We start from the raw sequence: 19643 nt of genomic DNA, 5'->3' as shown, positions 1-19643 counted from the left end.
TTATGAAATCCCTTCCAAAATTGAATCTCAAATCCCCATTAAAATGTAATGCAAAACTGAATGCAAAATCTAACACAACATCCTCATTACTTTCTATTGGGCCAAATGTATCACATGCACACTAATTAAAGGGGAAAAACTCTCTTTACATTGCTTTATACGGTATCCGGTCTCTAGGTCGACACTCATTAGGTTGACCACTATTGGTTGACATGCATTAGGTCAACATGGTCATTAGGATGACATGGCCACTAGGTCGACATGGCAAAGATTGACACATGAGGTTTTGTTTTTAAAGTGAACTTTTTTCATACTTTATGATCTATGTGGACTACGATTGGGAATAGTAACCTGTGCCGAGTGCAGTGGTAACGGAGCAAAGCACCTTGCCTGAAGCATGGTGAGCGAAGCGAGCCATGCGAGGGGACACAGTGCACTAATTGGGGTTCCCGGTCACTTTCTGAAGAAAACGGCACAAAAAATATTTAAAATGCACGTCGACCTTTTTCCATGTCGACCTAATGACCGTGTCGACCTATTTCAGGTGTCAACCTAGTTACTGTCAACCAATAGTGGTCGATCTAATGACCTAGTTACTGTCGACCTAGTATCCACACCCATTTTGTACATGAACACTTTTTGTGGTGATTTATCAACCTTGTTTTTAATAGCCCAAAAGTGGATTTGTCATGGATTTGGTTCGTTATATATGCCTCATTATACTTATGCTCAGCAGGAGTTTACGGATCTGATAATGGAGTCAGAAGCCAGGAGCAACAGCCATAGCCTAAATCACCTGTTGGGGGGTGGGGACAAATGAAAACAATAAAGATACAAGTACTATTGTCTTCTTCATTACCAACTACCATCCGTATGGCATTTGACCTGCCTCAAATTTTGCAGACGGGGATTGATTGCTGAGGATGTAGGATAGCCAGTGACAACACTCATGATTTTTAGTTTTGCATCACAGACCACATGCACATTTATGGAATAGGTATGATGCCTATTTAGACATGTGCAGTACTCATGGGTGGTCTCAGCCCAATGTGTGTGCAATCTATAGCTCCCAGAACATAAGGCATGCCTGAGAAACTATACAAAGCTACCTTAAGTTCATGCCACTGTGACTCCTGGCTGGGAAAGCAGATGTAGGTTTTTCACAGGGGGATCAGTGTCTGCATTACTTAGGTCAGGTGCCTGCTAAAGGAAGGCTGGGAAATACCGAGCACTCTACCTGAAACTGACTAAAAGGAGCCAGTAGCAAAGAAATGCAAAGCATACAGCAGCTTGTGCAGGCCTGTTATGGCATGTGACCATGAAGTGTCTGACTCAAGGGGTCATACAGCATCGTTATGTTGGAACATGAGAGGCGGAAAATCTGTATGACCTCACCAGCAGAAAATGCATTGAGGTTTATCTGACAATGAAAGAACCTAGGCCTGCGTAGTTTGTGTGGTACCTCATGAAGCTGCCGATGTTGCTCTGATTGATGCTCCTGGGTTCTCTAAGGTGATAGTTTTCATACCACAGGTAGGTGCACATCATAGCATAGCATTGAGAATCCATTATCCTACAGCCAAACAGCCCCACAAGCTTATGGGAACTTTTAAAATCATCACAATCAATTTCCACCCAATAGAATGATGTTTAGAAGCTCAAATCGGATGTCTTTCGTTATTAATTTGGGGATTTGATGGTTGATTTTCAGTTTAATTTGCGTTAGATTTGCAAATCAAATGTTAATAAATGAGGAGATCCTATAGTCGACTATGGGAAACATCAATATTTTTCAGACATTCGATTTTGAGTGGGATTTGAGTTGAATTCGGTTTTAAGTTTGATTTGACATTTGATTTTACCTTTAGCGAATCTCCAAAGTCAAAACGAATGGAAATCAAATGCCAAACCCCTCAAAACTGAAAATCATACGTTAGTAAATATATCCCAGTAGGCATAATAAATAAAAATGAAATACAATACTGATTATGTTATATGGTGGATGCTGTTGGTGGAATCCACTTAATTTAGAGAACTATAAGAATGGGTGAAATGTCCTGTATATAGTTAGTTATGTAAATCAGTAAAACATTTCTGAATAAGATCTCATCTAAAGGTTGGTTCTATATCGGAGGGGCTGAAGGGACCTTGTGATGTATTGAGGGGAGGAGCTACGTCACCAGGGGGAGGAGCTACGGGCGAACAGGGTACCCGAAAAGTACCCTCGCGGGCTCGCTTCGCTCGCCACGCTTCGGGCACGGTGGTTAGCTCCGCTCCGCTCCGCTCACCACCTAATTACTAAAGGTAATAGTTGGTGGCGTGGATAGTAGAGGAACTATCCCGCTGGCCTAGCTCCTCCCCCTTGTGTCGTAACTCCTCCCCCTTACGGAAAAGGTCCCTTAGCCCACTTGATTCTAGCATCTACCCTCATCTAAAGGTTGGTTGCTTGAGATTTAGTAATAGCTGTTCTAACGAAAGTCAACATAGGCAGGCCTGCATTTGTATCCATCTATAAATAGTTTCTCTATTCACAAAATATTATATTTACCGTCTTACATATCTACTTCATCCTATTTGCATCTTTGAGAAAGACATTATTATTTTGCTGGCAAATTACCAACAGCTAAACTGCATGTTGTTTTTAATGGTGATGTTTTGATTTAACAAGTTTGTGTTAATCTCTGAGCTGCGGGAGAAGCCTGCAGTTGTCTGCTGTACATTGCTGGCCTCCTGCAGGGAGGAAGGAGGGAGCAGCTGCAGGTGGAAACGCTGAATGCTCTTTTGATGATAGCTTTAGTTTGGGCTCGGGGCATCACCAAAAGGACTTAATGCAAATTTAGCCCCTGATGCACAATCTTTGCAAGCCGTATCCTCTATTTGTTCTTCTGGTTGATTGATCTGCTAGTGGAACGCTCAGACATTGTTGTATTCCTCACTCCTTAATTTCCTATTGCTGCAATCTGTAAATATAAAACTGCAATACTAGCAATATATTATGATCAAGTACACAGGAATATTAAAGGTCACATCATCTACAGTATAATACTGTGAATGAAGATAAATCCTTAACACATAAATGTATCCTGCTCTGTTGCCATAGTGTCATCAAAATATTCACAGTAACCTCTTCACACATGTGTAACATTCAGTGGTTTCTTTGCACTGACTAATAATGAATACAATATTTTTCCCATGTATTACATTTACCATTCTTCTTCTGCAAGCATCAGTTCAAAACACAAATGGATTTATCTGTACAATGCTTTCTCCAGCACAGGGCTTAGGGGGGCATGTACTAAGCAGTAATAAAAATGGAGAAGTGAGCCAGTGGAGAAGTTGTCCATGGAAACCAATCAGCTGCTCTATATACTTTTATAGTATGCAAATTATAAATGCTACGTCAATGCTGATTGGTTGCCGCAGGCAACTTCTCCACTGGCTCACTTCTCCACTTTTATCACTGCTTAGTACGTGCCCCCCTAAGCCCTGTGCTGGAGAAAGCATTGTACAGATAAATCCATTTGTGTTTTGAACTGATGCTTGCAGAAGAAGAATGGTAAATGTAATACATGGGAAAAATATTGTATTCATTATTAGTCAGTGCAAAGCAGGCTTGGACTGACCTACAGGGGTACAGGGAAAAACACCGGTTGGCCCCACTGCCTGGGCGCCCACCTCCTGCTCTAAGGATCAGGTTCTAGACTGTGCACTTGAATTATACATTATACATATGTTACCTTATACTGGACTATGGTGTATTTTCTACAGTGCATTGCTGTTATTAATCTAGTACATTATCATGCATGCAGTAGATGAATTTACTGTATATATTTATGAAGGGGCCCAGACGTTGCACTCTCTAATGGTTAATCAAACCAATAAGGTGGCAGGCCACACCCCTCTGTGGACTGACCACACCCCTAAATATGGGCCCCTACCACAGCATTCCCCCAGTGGGCCCTACATGCCCCAGTCTGACACTGGTGCAAAGAAACCACTGAATGTAACACATCACTGCTTAGTACATGTCCCCCTTAGTAACTAGGAGTATGCAAGCGGTGCCGCTGCTCATTTTGCAAGGCCTAGGGGATGGAACTGTCACTTCCCTGTGACACCTGAAATTGCCTAGACCAAGCTAAGCTACTTTCTGGTCCTGGCTGTGCAGGGCTGGTTTAGGGAGCATTCAGGGCAAATACTTTTTCTGTTGATCAGTTTCAGAATATAACTGAGATACTAGTGCACTAACCACTTATTCCCTTGTAATAAACATAAACAGCTGCTGTATTTTTAACTCATGGGACTTATGTAATGGCCTGCTAGATGCAGGCATGGGGTTGTGATTCCAATTTTCCTGTAAACTAGGATGGGTCTGCCTTTTAAATTATTTATAGTACAAAAATAAGGTAAAATTAATTGGAATCACGCTCATGTCTGCACCTCGTAGGATATTACATAATCCCCCATAACTTTATTCATCATGTTCCTACTTGTCTGCAATCAGTACCCCATGTAAGTAAGGGGAGTCAGAAAAGAACAACTGAGAGTAAAGTCACATTATTAATATAAAATGTGAAGTTTTTAAGTCACTCTCATGTCATTTTGTGGGACTGCACTTTTTGCTGTGCTGAAGGATGGAATAAAAGCATCTGACTATTCTGCGTCCTAGGTTTGGCAGTGTGGGGGAAGTATGGAAGTTTTGCCTTGCTCCAGGGTTGCCCACATTGAACGCACAAAGAAGCCTTACAACAACGACATTGATTACTATGCAAAGCGTAATGCCCTGCGAGCTGCTGAGGTGTGGATGGATGAGTTCAAGTCCCATGTCTACATGGCGTGGAACATACCGATGGCGGTGAGTAGTGTGTCAGTCACTTTGTATAAATGGTTTTCGGTAGCTTGCCATGTAAGCTGTTCTGTTTATCCTTTAAATTATTTAATAATGGCATGAAAAAGTCCTACTGTATGCTTCAATATTATTAAAGAAAAATATACTCTACTTAATTAATTTGCTCATTTTAAACTGTTTATCTCTCCCTGCTCAGGAAAACTTATTTCTCTGCCCGTTGGGTTAGCATTCTTAATGTTTGCCACTTTAAAACATGGGCAATCTTGGCCAAAATCCCAGACCTTGGCAAACTCAGACCCCATTACATTTTCCCCATTATAATTAAAATAACAGATTGCTTGTATAATATTACTGAACAGCTATGAATGTAGCAACTGAAAAATTAAAGTCCTTGGGGTAACTTTACAAAGATGGGAGTTCTGTTTAAGATGGGATGTTGCCCATAGCAACCAATCAGGTTCCAGGTATTATCTTCTAGAAGGTGCTAGATAAATGAGAAGTAGAATCTGACTGGTTGCTATGGGCAACATACCATCTTAAATAGACTTCCTATTCTGTTTCATTCAGCTATAGAAGTGATAGTGAGTGAAGAATCCCTGGGTCCGTACATGTTTTTTCATATCTGAATAATTTCTGTATCTTGCAAAGTAGAAATAAGGGGAACATTTACTAAGCAGTGATAAAAGTGGAGAAGTCAGCCAGTGGAGAAGTTGCCAATGGCAACCAATCAGTATTGACGTAACATTTATAATTTGCCTACTTTAAAAGTATACAGAGCAGCTGATTGGTTGCCATGGGCAGCTTTTCCACTGGCTCACTTGTCCACTTTTATCACTGCTTAGTACATGTCCCCCTAAGTGAGGCAGTGCAGTAAGATAGTGTAAAAAGCTTTGTTAGTATATCGGCAACGCTGGATCAGTACTAAATGCCGCCGGCCGGAATCCCGGCGGTCGAAATACCGACGCCGGAATCCCGACCACAGAATCCCGACAGGGGTGGCGAGCGGAACGCAGCCCCTTGCGAGCTCGCTTCGCTCGCCACGCTGCGGGAACTGTGCCTCGCTACGCTCGGCACACTATTATATTCTCCCTCTGTGGGTGTCGTGGACACCCACAGACGGAGAATATGTCGGGATTGTGGCGGTCGGGATCGCGGCGGTCGGGATTCCGGCGTCGGTATTTCGACCGCCGGGATTCCGGCCGGCGGCATCTTGACCGCATCCCGGCAACGCTTACACAGCTGCTTGTCATTATCAGTGGCAGCTGCTAACCCACAGGTGCTGGAACAGGGGGGGATAAGGGGGTAGCTCGCTCTCCCCAAAAAATATTTGAGAGGAGCTAGTCTTAGTACTGGCTTGCGGGGTGCGATGCTGACGCCATACACAGTTAATATGGCCAGTGTCAAGATGGAGATAATACCCTTTTTGGCTGCTCCACCTCCTCCCTCCCCACAGCCCTTCTCTGTCTGCCTCCAGGGCCCTACTTCCACCTGCACCCAGCTCCAATCCCTACAGTGGCTAGTTATTGCGAGATCTGGGACCAGACCTGTGCCCCTCTTACCTCCCGCATCATATTCCTCACCCCTTCACCCTCAACTCCCCTTTGTCCTCACACCCCCTTCTCTCGTGCCACCCATGTTATGTGCGCTATACCACTTCTCCCCCATGTATGATGACAGCTGTTCCGGCTCAGTGATAGGGGCACTATGCGCCCCTGTCCACATCGGCACTGCTATCTGTAAGATAGCAGGTTGATATGCTTAGGCAATGTACGACGGTCAGGATCGCTGACCGTTCCTACACCTGCAGCTGTCTATTTCAGTAGCTGCATGGTGCAGCTGTCCCTGTGGCGTGAGTAGCGAGATCCCACGCATGCGCACAAGAGCCGGCTGGAAAGTAGACACATCACGTCAGCACTGAGCTGATGCGCTGTGTGCTCCAGGAAACATCGCCGGAAGGGCGAGCTTTCATTCCTCCACTTTGGCAGACAAAATGTTCTTACATCTTGCCGATGTCCCTTCCTGCCTCGTCTCAGTAGTGAGGCGTGCAGCTATAATACGTCATTTACCCATGTATTTGAAAAATGACAGTAAGGATCTGATTGGTTGGTACTTTATCACAGTGCTATTTATCACTCTCCAAGGCTTGGCTAGTTGCACAGGAGTCTGGGGGCGGGCTTACACATGAAGCAGAAGCTGAGTGCTGTAACATCCTGAGTGTAGCAGTGGCCATCGTATTGTTAGAAGTCACAACTGTAACTGATTAGTAACTGAATAGTACCGTGTACACAGAAATTAATTGCCGAATAATGTATTTAGTCTACAGTATTTAGTGATTGATTTCAGGGTGGGCCCCCTTCACCTTGTGGATATTGTTCAGTCTAGCCACCCTGTAGTTACGCCACTGGCCTAGCTCTGATAGAGCACTGGGCCTCCCACAACCCCAGCTCTAAAATCAGAATGATGCAATCAACAGCAGAAGATGCACTTGGCATCCATCACCCTGACCTATCTCACATTTATCTTGGAATTAGGACAAAGGTAAGTTATAGATTGTAGGTATGTTATAATGTTTTCCAGAAACCTAGCCATGTAAGAGAACCCCTTTCCCTTAAGTAATATGTAATGTTATGTTCTCTTGACAGAACCCAGGGGTGGATTTTGGTGATGTCTCTGAGAGGCTGGCTCTCCGTCACAAACTGCAGTGTCGTAATTTTAAGTGGTATCTGGAAAATGTTTACCCAGAAATGAGGGTGTACAATAACACTATTACTTATGGAGAGGTAAGAAACTCTTGTATTTTCATAAATTTTCTTATGGTTTGTGAGAAACAACATGCATTGTACTGTACTTGTTAAACCAACACTATTTGCTTACAATTGGTTCCCGTAATTAAACTGCACTTTCAGCATTTTGTCTGGAACTATTAACATTTCTTTATATACACAAGGTTTTCCATTGCTTTATATGCCCAACTAAATCTCACATTGTGTTTATCAGGAAAGACAATGCTTTCTTTTAGTAGTATAGTCATAGTATTTATATTTGTGTTTGTTTTACATACAGAACACGGCATTCCTGGGCCTCAAAGCAAAATTTGTGTGCCGGTCCACCCTGTGGAACCCCATGCTTGGCTCTTTAGAGCATCTTCATGGACCTGTCCATGTACTGTACAATGATGTTTGGGGCTTCACTACTTATGCTCCATTTTCAATGCTCAGATGAGTTGCAGGGGTCTCAGTATAGTGACCCAACATTGCTGGGTCTCCATCACCTCCAGTGCCGTAGTTGCTGCATACCTGCAAGAACTCTAACACTTATTAGATAGATGAAAACAGGAAAATGTATTTAAAAAAAGCAAAACATAATTTCTGTGCATGATTCTTCCCATGGCTATTTTACATCAATGACTGAAACCCCCAGACAACTACATCAGGAAAAAACATATACATTTCATATAATATTATTATATTATACTTATTTCTCCTTCATCCACTGGGGGACTTTGGGTTGAGGAGCTTAGGCACTTTTAAATTTGGCGTTCAAACTCAGACTCCTCCACTTCAAATGTCCGTGTATCCGTATTGCCATAAATCTTTTGTGAGCACCATATTTTCGCCTGCTTTGCAGCTGGAGGAGATTTGACTATAATGTTTACATTTTGTTTTAGACTCTCACAGCCATGCTGAATGTGCATGGGGTTGCCTATGAGCAGCCATATGCGATTACACAGGCCTGCAATGGGAAAACTGTCTGATAGCTGATTTTTAAAGGTTTTTGAGTGCTACTGTCAGAAAACATTAAAAAAAAGTTCCATTGCATACCATTTTTCTGCAAACTCAAATTTTCATTTTCGTTATTTCCAGAAATACTGCATTAAGCTTTAAAATTAAAAATGTATTATAGCGCTTTGAGAACATTTTTTATACTATCACTTGATCAAGTTTTGAAGAAGGAGCATTCTAGGAACAAAAAGGGGTAATAGTAGAGTTGCAAGCTGTCTATAAGAGATAAAGTGCCAAAAGGAATTTTGAGGGGAAAAGGAAAGACAGTATAAGCACTTGTAAATGTGCATATAACTATTGTTAATGTTCTTTACATATTAATAATATGTTTTAATCAGAATACATATTATTATGCTATTTCCCCATATTTTTGCTTTCACTATGTGAAAAACCTTGGGTGAAAGAGACATTTGGTGTTCATATTTGATATAAGCATGCCAAACACCGTAAGAAAATTTTTAATGACCTCAATTTTGCAGACCTGCTTCCAACAAGGGTCCAACCCCAGGTAGGACTGTGGCCACTACCAGTCAAGTAAGTGATCCAATCCCCCAGCGCTATCTAGCCAGGGGCGGATTTAGGGGTCAGGCCACCCCTAGGCACATTATTGCTTCCCCCCCCCCCCCCACCGCCTGTCACGTCATTGCCCACTTCATTTCGGGTGCCTGTCCGGATGCCTCGTGACCAAAGCAGCCCCAGTCCCACCCTACTACCAACTCCTGAAGCACAATTTGCTGCCCATTGTCTCACCCCTGTCATTTTCTAAATAAAATATTTTAAAAAATAAGTTGTGATGACGAAAAAAAGATTCACCTGACCCTTATTAGTCTGTTGTGCCGCCTCCCAGCAAGTCCCGCCCCTAGGCACGTGCGTCACGTGCCTAATGGGAATTCCGCCACTGCATCTAGCTACAGTATCTTGCTCCTGATCTATACCTGGGAAGCTCTAACTACAAAATATTTTTACTATATTGTACAGTACACCATCTGCGCATCTTATACCAGTGCACACTCCACTCAAGATTGTGTTCATTATGGTACAGCAGAAATATTTAGTAGTGCTGGGAAATGGATGGACCAATCAGCATACAGTGGCGCACCCAGGGGGGGGTTTCCGAGTACCCAGAAACCCCCCTCCACTAAAAAAAAAAAAAAAAAATTTTTTTTTTGTTTTTTTTTTTAGCTGCATGAGTATTATTAATGACTGTCTAGCGTCCTCTGCAGCCTGCTGTCTTCCTGGTGGCACTTGCAAGTGCAATAAAAGTTTACTTTATTTTAATTATAGTACATATATATCCATGTGCCTACATACATATACACATGTATATACATACATACATACATACATACATATAAACACACACACACACACATATGATATATATATATATATATATACATGTGTATATATATGTGTACTGTATGTGTGTGTATATATATATATATATATATATGTATGCATGTTTAATATGCTATGTATATGTGTATATGGGTTCACTACGATCTCCCGGCGGCCGGCCTCCCGGCGACCAGCATACCGGCGCCGGGAGGCCGGCCGCCAGCTTACCAACAGTGTGGCGAGCGCAAATGAGCCCCTTACGGGCTCGCTGCGCTCGCCACGCTACGCGCGCCACACTATTTTATTCTCCCTCCAGGGGGGTCGTGGACCCCCACGAGGGAGAATAAGTGTCGGTATGCCGGCGGTCAGGCTCCCGGCGCCGGTATGCTGGTCGCCGGGAGCCCGACCGCCGGCATACTGAAGACCACCCGTGTATATGTATGTGTGTGTGTATGTATATATATATATATATATATATATATGTGTGTAGATATATATATATATACACACACACACACACACACACACAGACACACTAGTTTTACGGACCCAGCATATACTGGGTCACCTCAGTCCCCACCCCCGTGATTGGCTCCGCCCAGTTCTGGAAACCCCCCCATGCAAATCCTGCGTTTGCCACTGGCATATACTCCAGCTTGGAGGCTGACCAATCAGCAGACATACCTGGCTGATGGCTGCCTAGTTATCTGATGCATCTGAGTTGCAGATGCAGTGGGATACATGACCTGTGCACACTCCACTGTAGATAGTGTATAGTACAGTGTAAATAATTTATAGACACTGGCAAATTTAAACTGACTGACTGTCACCAAGTATCAGCTTGTTTTATTACAATAACAGTAATAGAACAAGTGCTGCCTTACTCCAAGCACATACTAGACTACTCTCCTGGAATGGCTAGGAGGCTCCTGAAAATAATGTGGTGCTCCTGGCCCCCTGGAAGAGTGGGCGAGTTTCCTGGAGCCAGCGGTAATCTACCCACAGCTACCCACTTACCAAGCAAAAGTAGGTATTCCAGGTTGCCAATGATGCAATTAGTGCTGAACCACATCATTGTGGCCCTGTCCCCTGCTTCACAATGCCGGTAATTGTGTCATTATGTAGCAGGGGTCACAATCGAGTACTCACACCCACCGTCCTGCCGACTCCCCTGTGACATGCTCCACCCACTGAGCTGATCTGGCTGCCTCCTCACAGAGGGTGTAGCCAGGAAGTTGACAAGTATGCCTCAGCAAGTGGCACACATATCAAGAAATATCATAGCTCATGGCTTGTTTTATTATTATATTATATATTATATAATGCTGGCAAATTAGGCCTTATAACCTAATAATTAAAATAATAAAATAGGGGGGTGATGGCAGTCATTAATTTTGTACCCAGAGGCCATCTGACCACAAGATCCAGCCCCGAGGGCCCAATTATTTGACGTGGAGTAGTTTTCTCTAAAATAGGGAGATCACTAATGTAAGGTCCCTTATTCATAATGAGGATTAGCCTGATACTGGTTAGCCCTGGGCTTGTGTCTCTGTGTATGAGTGTGGGGACCTCAAAAACAAACCAACAAAACAAAAAAAATATGTGTCCTCTTCCCAAAGGTTACTAGCCCCATGATGGAAAGTGTTGGATAAGTTTTGAACCCCCTGGGCTGTTGGGGACTGCCCAAATTAACAAGATTATAACACATATAATCCTGGCATTTCTACCCAAATAATTAATATAAACTTGAAATGCATAAATGGCTTTCCAAATACCTTGTTAGACATGTTTCAAAAAAACTTAAATAACTGTACTCCACGTTTGTTGCTGACCAACACAAACTTAATGTAACCAAGAATCCTTGGTACTATTCTCCATCATTCTTCTGACCATTACTCTGTTGATATGATTTCTAGAACCTTAAGGAGCCCTCTACATTATACTAGAAAAAAAATGGCTAAAACATACCAGACTCGCATAAAATATCATTGAAACTCTCCAGCATATAACTGTTGAATAATACTTTCTCTAGCTTTTAGTATAGTAGAGCTAAGTACTACAGTTCTGACAATTAAATGGTTGGACATCATGTTCACCACAGTCACTTGTAGCAGTAGAAGGGTTATGTTGTAGCTAAAGGCTCACAGAAGACCTGTCCACTTAGATTTCTCAAGTATTACAGTTCATCATTATGTAATGTTACTTGGTTACATGATACAATCATCCCCCTTTCTGTGCCTGTCCTCAGGCTGCAAAGAGAATTATATTCAGCATGCTACTGTATGACAGTCTACTCCAAAGATCCTGACAGCGACAAAGATACTTGTCCCATAGTGCTATTGCCAAAGTCATTGTAATTGTACATGACTTCAGGCATGTCAGGGATTATCAGTCTTGGCTCTATTTATCCAGCCAACCAACTTCCAGTGTACTTAAAAACATACGGACCTAAAGATGTGTAAATTACATTGAGCTCTTTTGAGTGTTTAGAAGTATTTGAGATGCAACATGCTATTCTCATGTTCAATTATACATGTGCTGTTCAATATTATACAATTATTACTTCACTGATTCAAAAACAATTTAAATTTAGCACTTTGAAAAACTAAAACTACCCTGGATTAAGATAGTAATTGTTAAAATAATATTTGCATCACTTCTGTTTGTTGTGTTGAGTATATTCTTTTTCATGTTACATAACATTCATTAAAACCTGTAGATGTCACTGTTGCTATTTCTGTGTTCGAAGATGCTTTGCCATTGGCAAATTGCATACAGTAGATTATAAAGCACATGACACTAAGCGCCCTTTTTAAAGGTAATGTAATTCGTGAAACAGCAGTAAACCTCTAGCTTTGCCTACCAAAAAATGTCTGTTAAGTATTGGTAAGTAATAGGCCTACACATACTGTATGACTATTCTTCATAGCTCATTGGGTATAGACTATCACCCTTGCTCAGTGACACCATCTGAGGGGATGACACCAATATAGCAGAGCATCTCTGCTATTTTGGTGTCATCCCCACGGTTGGTGTAACCTGATGCGGTCTACACACCCTAGTGACGCTACGGTGTCTATTCACATTATTTAATTGATATTTGTTTTCAGTCGACAGCAGGAAAGTAAATTACTGATTTGTTTTAAGACAACTGTTTTATTTATTTTTACTTAATTATGACTTTTATTTTGTACCTGTGTCTGTACTTAATTGTATTTTGCATGGTTAAAGCAATTTTATTGTTTATTAATAACACTGTCCAGACAGGATATATGTATGTATATGGCACTTCATTAACCATTTAACTGACAAATATTTTTTTAGACAAATGTCCTCAGAATTGTATTATTTAAGTTTAAAAAAAAAAGTATTTAAAACTTATAGTACTATTTTAGCAGAAAAAAAAGAAAAGAGTGATGATAACCAACTAGGTCTATCAGACTCCATTAGCATTATCCCCAAACCCCTATAGCATTTTCCCATTACCCTTGCGCTTTAGATCTTCCTGTTGTAATTGAATCCCCTTCCCTGTAGCATATGCCCCCAGACTGTATTATTGATGCCCATTTAAGCATTATACCTCTAGTCTCCACACCTGTATCCATAGATCCCAATTATATTATTAACGACACACTCCCAGTGTCCTAATATGTCCCAATTGCAGCATTATCTTAGCATCAGTAACTGGTGCAGAGTTGAACACATCCTGAGAAGTATTCTGTTGTGTAAGGTGCTTTTTTTTTAAATAAAAATTTGTCTGTCCCTACATCAACTCCACAGCGTATAATAATGTAGCTCAAGACTAAGTGAAGGGAGAAATGCAAACAACTGTGGGGCTAATTCAGACTGGATCGCCGCAGTCTGAATCTTTTTGTGGAGTGCGCACACGCAGCAGCCGTGTGCACCCTGGGAAGCCAGTGAGATATTATGAGGATCTCTGGGCTGATTGACAGGCAGAGGTGGTTGCAGGACGGGACACGGCATGCCAACGGCGTTAGAACGACATTGGCGGGGTGTGGTTCGGACAACAGAGGCGAAGTCCGGACCCTTGGGTGGCAGGCCATGGTGGCTGCGTGATGTCACACACAGCCGCTGTGACCTGGGATGCGGTGGGTAGCTCTCTACCAGAGTGCAGGAGCTGCGCTCTGGCAGGTAGCTACTCATCAGGTACAAAAGCATCACCGCCGTGCACTGCTAGTGTACCTGTGCGGGGGGGGGGGGGGGCGGGGGCTGTGCTGGGCATCCCCCTGCATGCCAGAGTAACTGACTGCAGATGTGTTAAATTTAGCAAATCTACGATCAACTCTGAATGAACCCCAGTGCCTGGAATATTAATTCAAGATAGATGCAACAATTATATAAACTAATCAATATTGTTACACAGGGGATGTAGTTAAAATGCCGCCGGACGGGATCCCGGCGATCTACATAACCGAACGGTGGCATAATGCCAGCATCAAAATCCCAAATCCTGACCGTTCGTTTAGCGGGATGCATTTGCGTCCTGCCGCGGGGGTGGGAGGTTAGGTTAAGGCATTAGAAGGGGGGTTAGGGTTAGGATGCAGGAACGAGAAGGGGATGGTTAGGCACCAGGGTGGTGGTTTCAGGTTGGGCATTCAGAAGGGGAGGTTAAGGTTAGGCACCAAGCGGGGAGGGTTAGGTTTAGGCAGCGGGGAATGTAGGGTTAGGCACCACCAGGGAGGGTTAGGGTTGGGTACCACCGGGGAGGGTTAGGGTTAGGCAGCCACAAGGGAGGGTTAGGGTAGGAGGCAGGGGAGGGTTAGGGTACTTTCTGGGGGGCTTTCGGGATTCTGATGGATGGGATGCCGCTGTCGCTATTCTGACCGCCGGCATCCCATCCATCAGTATATCATACCGAATCCGTTGCACAGAGTATCCCCAACAATAACAATACAGGTTGAGTATCCCTTATCCAAAATGCTTGGGACCAGAAGTATCTTGGATACCGGATTTTTCCGTATTTTGGAATAATTACATACCATAATGAGATATCATGGTGATGGGACCTAAGTCTAAGCACAGAATGCATTTATGTTTCATATACACCTTATATACACAGCCTGAAGGTAATTTTAGCAAATATTTTTTATAACTTTGTGCATTAAACAAAGTGTGTGTACATTCACACATTTCATTTATGTTTCATATACACCTTATACACACAGCCTGAAGGTCATACAATACAATATTTTTAATAACTTTGTGTATTAAACAAAGTTTGTGTACATTGAGCCATCAAAAAACAAAGGTTTCACTATCTCACTCTCACTCAAAAAAGTCCGTATTTCGGAATATTCCGTATTTCGGAATATTTGGATATGGGATACTCAACCTGTATCTAAGTAGTCTCAACCACCTGCTTTAGTTTGAGTGTAATGGTGCCACCTAAAGTAGGATCTTGCAGCTTGATAATGTGATGGGCATTCAATATTCAGGTTGTATAGCCAAGTCTATTCCAGTGTCACTGTGTCTTGTTTGTGCAATCATAGCAAATAAAGGGGGTCATTCCGAGTTGTTCGCTCAGTATTTTTTTCTCGCAATGGAGCGATTAGTCGCTAATGCGCATGCGCAATGTCCGCAGTGCGACTGCGCCAAGTAAATTTGCTATGCAGTTAGGTATTTTACTCACGGCATTACGAGGTTTTTTCTTCGTTCTGGTGATCGTAATGTGATTGACAGGAAGTCGGTGTTTCTGGGCGGAAAACGCTACTTTTTCTGGGAAAAACGCGGGAGTGGCTGGAGAAACGGAGGAGTGTCTGGGCGAACGCTGGGTGTGTTTGTGACGTCAAACCAGGAACGACAAGCACTGAACTGATCGCAGATGCCGAGTAAGTCTGGAGCTACTCAGAAACTGCTAAGAGGTGTCTATTCGCTATTTTGCTAATCTTTCGTTCGCAATTTTGATAAGCTAAGATTCACTCCCAGTAGGCGGCGGCTTAGCGTGTGCAAAGCTGCTAAAAGCAGCTTGCGAGCGAACAACTTGGAATGACCCCCAAAGTACTATAGAGGTAACCAGCCATATACCAACATGTCTGATAATGGTTCAGTCCATTTCATTTGGATTACTACAGGGCAGAAGAGTTGTTCTAGAATGACTTATGCTGCAATATTAGCACAATTGACCAATATTGCAACATGTTTTGCAAGATTAGGGTTAAAGATGAGCCTTAAATCACATTAGTTATATATAATTTACTCCATGCTATGCAATAGTGCAATGATGGCAAACAAATGACAGAAAAAGTACAATAAACTTTCCAAAATGTCACATAACAGTGGATCTTGACTTGCAAATGGAATTATGAGCAGATGCATTGTAAATGGAACGGTTTTAAGAAATTATTTGTGTATTTCATTTAACACATATGTCCATCACTTTGTTTTCAAACAGATTTGTTTAGACTCCAGTTCACACTTTGTTGCTCACTGAAACACTTAGCTTTTTGAATAAGTAACTGTCAACAGATTACAAAAAAATTCAATAGAACATTGAAAACTGGTTTAACTATTCATAGCATGTAAAAGTACCAGAGACCAGAACCGAGGTGGTTATGGATCAATGGGTTGACCTGGATAAGGTCGACCACTATTGGTCGACATGAACATGGTCGACATGGAAAAAAGTTGGACGCATTGAAAAGGTCGACACGCGACGTGTCGACACATGAAAAGGTCGACATGATATTTTTACATGTTTTTGGTATAGTTTTTTTTTGCATGACATATCCAGGAACTCCAATTAGTGCACCGTTCTGATCTTAGCCAAGAGCCTAAATGGCAAAAACCATACACTGCCTGGTTAATTTTATACTGTACACAAGCCCTCATTCCGAGTTGATCGCTCGCTAGCTACTTTTAGCAACCGTGCAAACGCATAGTCGCCGCCCACAGGGGAGTGTATTTTCGCTTTGCAGGAGTGCAAATTCCTGTGCAGCCGAGTGGCAGCAAACACATTTTGTGCAGAACAAGACCAGCCCTGTAGTTACTTATTCTGTGCGCTGATTGCTACGACATGGTAATGACATCAGATACCCGCCCAGCAAACGCCCGGCCACGCCTGCGTTTTTCCAAACACTCCCAGAAAACGGTCAGTTGCCACCCAGAAACTCCCATTTCCTGTCAATCTCCCTGCGTTCGCCAGTGTGACTGAAAGCGTTGCTAGAACCTGTGCAAGACCACAATGCTCTTTGTACCCGTACATCGCGCATGCGCATTGCGGTGCATACGCATGCACAGTTTTGCCATTTTTTTTCAATGATCGCTACGCAGCGAACAACGGCAGCTAGCGATCAACTCGAAATGAGATCCACAGTGTGTTGTGGTGACCTGTCTTGGCGTGTGTGAACAGCATTTGGCTATTGTTCAGAATGTTTCTTTGTGGAGATGTTTCTGTGAATGTTGCAATATTGGTTATGTTGTCCAAGGCAAAACTGTCTGTAATTTAAAAAAGGTCCTGGCTGTCATACTAACATCATGTTTGTAAGTGTGGGTTGGAGGTGGGGGCAATTAAAAACGTAGGCTCCATGACACATGTTTGTAAATTCTGTATTGAAAAGTAGAATTATGTTTTTACTCACTGTGGTCCAAAATAATGAATGGCTCAACTATGTTTTTTAACCACAATAAAAAAAGCAGTTGGCCATAGGGCGTTAGCTTGATGTGCTGATCTGACACTGAGGGAGGGGGTCAGCAGGTTTACACTGAGGCAGTGGCGGATCTAGACTTAAACTTTTAGGAGGGGCGGTTTAAGAATTATGACTCCTCCCCCTAATCATAGCCCCTCCCACTTAGTAATGCCCTTCCCGTTCGCTTCTAAAATTTCCTATTGTTGCCATTACTAATAAAATGTTGCCAGTTAGTGGAGAGAACCCTGCGCACTGGTGATACAGACTGGCGAATCGCCATTCCTTCCATCAGGGGTGGTAGAGGCTAAGACAGTAGGGCATTTTAAACATGCATGGGATAGACATAAGGATATTCTTACAAAGAAATAAGGATCAGATAAGGTTAGAGATAAAAAATAATGTAAAAAAAAAGAAAGAAAAAAAAGGAGCAGACTAGCTGGGCCAAGTGGTTCTTATCTGCCGACAAATTCTGTTTCTACAGCACACAGAATGAGCCGAAATTCCCATTATAGCACGCTGTATGAGCCGAAATTCCCATTATAGCACACTGAATGAGGCGAAATTCACATTGTAGCACACTGAATGATCCGAAATTAAAATGATAGCACACGGAATGATCCAAAACTCACATTGTAGCACACACTGAATAAGGCCAAAATAAAATTGTAGCACACTAAATGATCCGAAATTCACCTTTTAGCACAGTGAATGCTGCAAAATGCACATTATAGCACGCTGTATGAGACAAAATAATGCAGACCGAATGAGCTGAAAATCACATTATAGCACACTGAATGAGCTGAAAATCACATTATAGCACACCGAATGAGCTGAAAATCACATTATAGCACACAGAATGAGCTGAAAATCACATTATAGCACACCGAATGAGCCGACATTCCCATTATAGCACGCTGTATGAGCCGAAATTCCCATTATAGCACACAGAATGAGGCGAAATTCACATTGTAGCACACCGAATGAGCCGAAATTAACATGATAGCACACAGAATGATCCTAAATTAACATGATAGCACACAGAATGATCCTAAATTAACATGATAGCACACAGAATGATCCTAAATTAACATGATAGCACACAGAATGATCCTAAATTAACATGATAGCACACAGAATGATCCTAAATTAACATGATAGCACACGGAATGATCCTAAATTAACATGATAGCACACGGAATGATCCAAAACTCAGATTGTAGCACACACTGAATAAGGCAAAAAAAAAAAAAAACAGAGCAGCACAGTAAATGATCCTAAATCAACCTTTTAGCATAGCACACACCTCCTCCGTACAGACCTGGCCGGGTCCCGCTGCGGTATTCGGAACGGTTGGAGAGCTGTGCAGCGCGCCAAGGAACGGAGACAGAGAGAGCGTCCTGACGTGCGTACAGGGAGGAGGGGGCGTGCTCACAACAGAGGCCACTGTACGCGCGTCAGGACGCTCCTCTCTCTCCTCCTCCGCCGCCGCGCTGCATCGCTCTACATCGCTCTACAACCCCTTCCCAATACCGCGGCGGGACCCGGCCTCCATCCCGCTGCCGGTAAATCTAGGGGGGGCGTTCGCCCTGATCGCCCCCCGCTAAATCCGCCCCTGCACTGAGGGAGGGTGTCTGTGGTTTACACTGAGGGAGGGGGTTAGTAAAAACAGCTACCACTGAAAATGACATCAATAGTCTGATTTACTCCTCTCTGATTGGTTGAAGTAGCCAAACATTTATCTGCTTGGGAAATAAAATAAATCAGTTACCACTATTTTGGAAACTACCACCATTAGATGATGGGAAAGAGTTAATAAACTCTTGGTCCATGTCAGTTAGCCCCTAGTTGATACTAATGAAGAGTTCCTTTCTCATGTATGTCTTAAAAAAATTTATACAGTAGCATTTTATATTTTACCTTTCATCATCATAATTTGTTCAAGAAGTCTATTTCTTGGACGACAGAAGGCAAAATAAGATCAATTGTAGTACAATCACTAAGCAAATTCATCTTATTAAGAGTTTGTTATAA

General features: G+C 42.6%; 1 protein-coding gene across 2 annotated transcripts in view; it reads left to right on the top strand.

Annotated features, from left to right (window-relative positions):
• Positions 1 to 19643, top strand: part of GALNT9 (polypeptide N-acetylgalactosaminyltransferase 9) — a 384878-nt gene that overhangs the window by 352107 nt on the left and 13128 nt on the right. For both annotated transcript variants that reach the window (XM_063964678.1, XM_063964679.1), the window contains exons 7-8: positions 4667 to 4852; positions 7489 to 7626. In XM_063964678.1, coding sequence (XP_063820748.1) covers positions 4667 to 4852; positions 7489 to 7626 — 324 coding nt within the window. The remainder of the gene's footprint in view (positions 1 to 4666; positions 4853 to 7488; positions 7627 to 19643) is intronic.

The sequence above is a fragment of the Pseudophryne corroboree genome, chromosome 1 (assembly GCF_028390025.1).
Source record: "Pseudophryne corroboree isolate aPseCor3 chromosome 1, aPseCor3.hap2, whole genome shotgun sequence".
Classification (NCBI taxonomy): domain Eukaryota; kingdom Metazoa; phylum Chordata; class Amphibia; order Anura; family Myobatrachidae; genus Pseudophryne; species Pseudophryne corroboree.
Note: the sequence above shows the minus strand (reverse complement) of the source record. Positions and strands in the feature narration are given on the sequence as shown.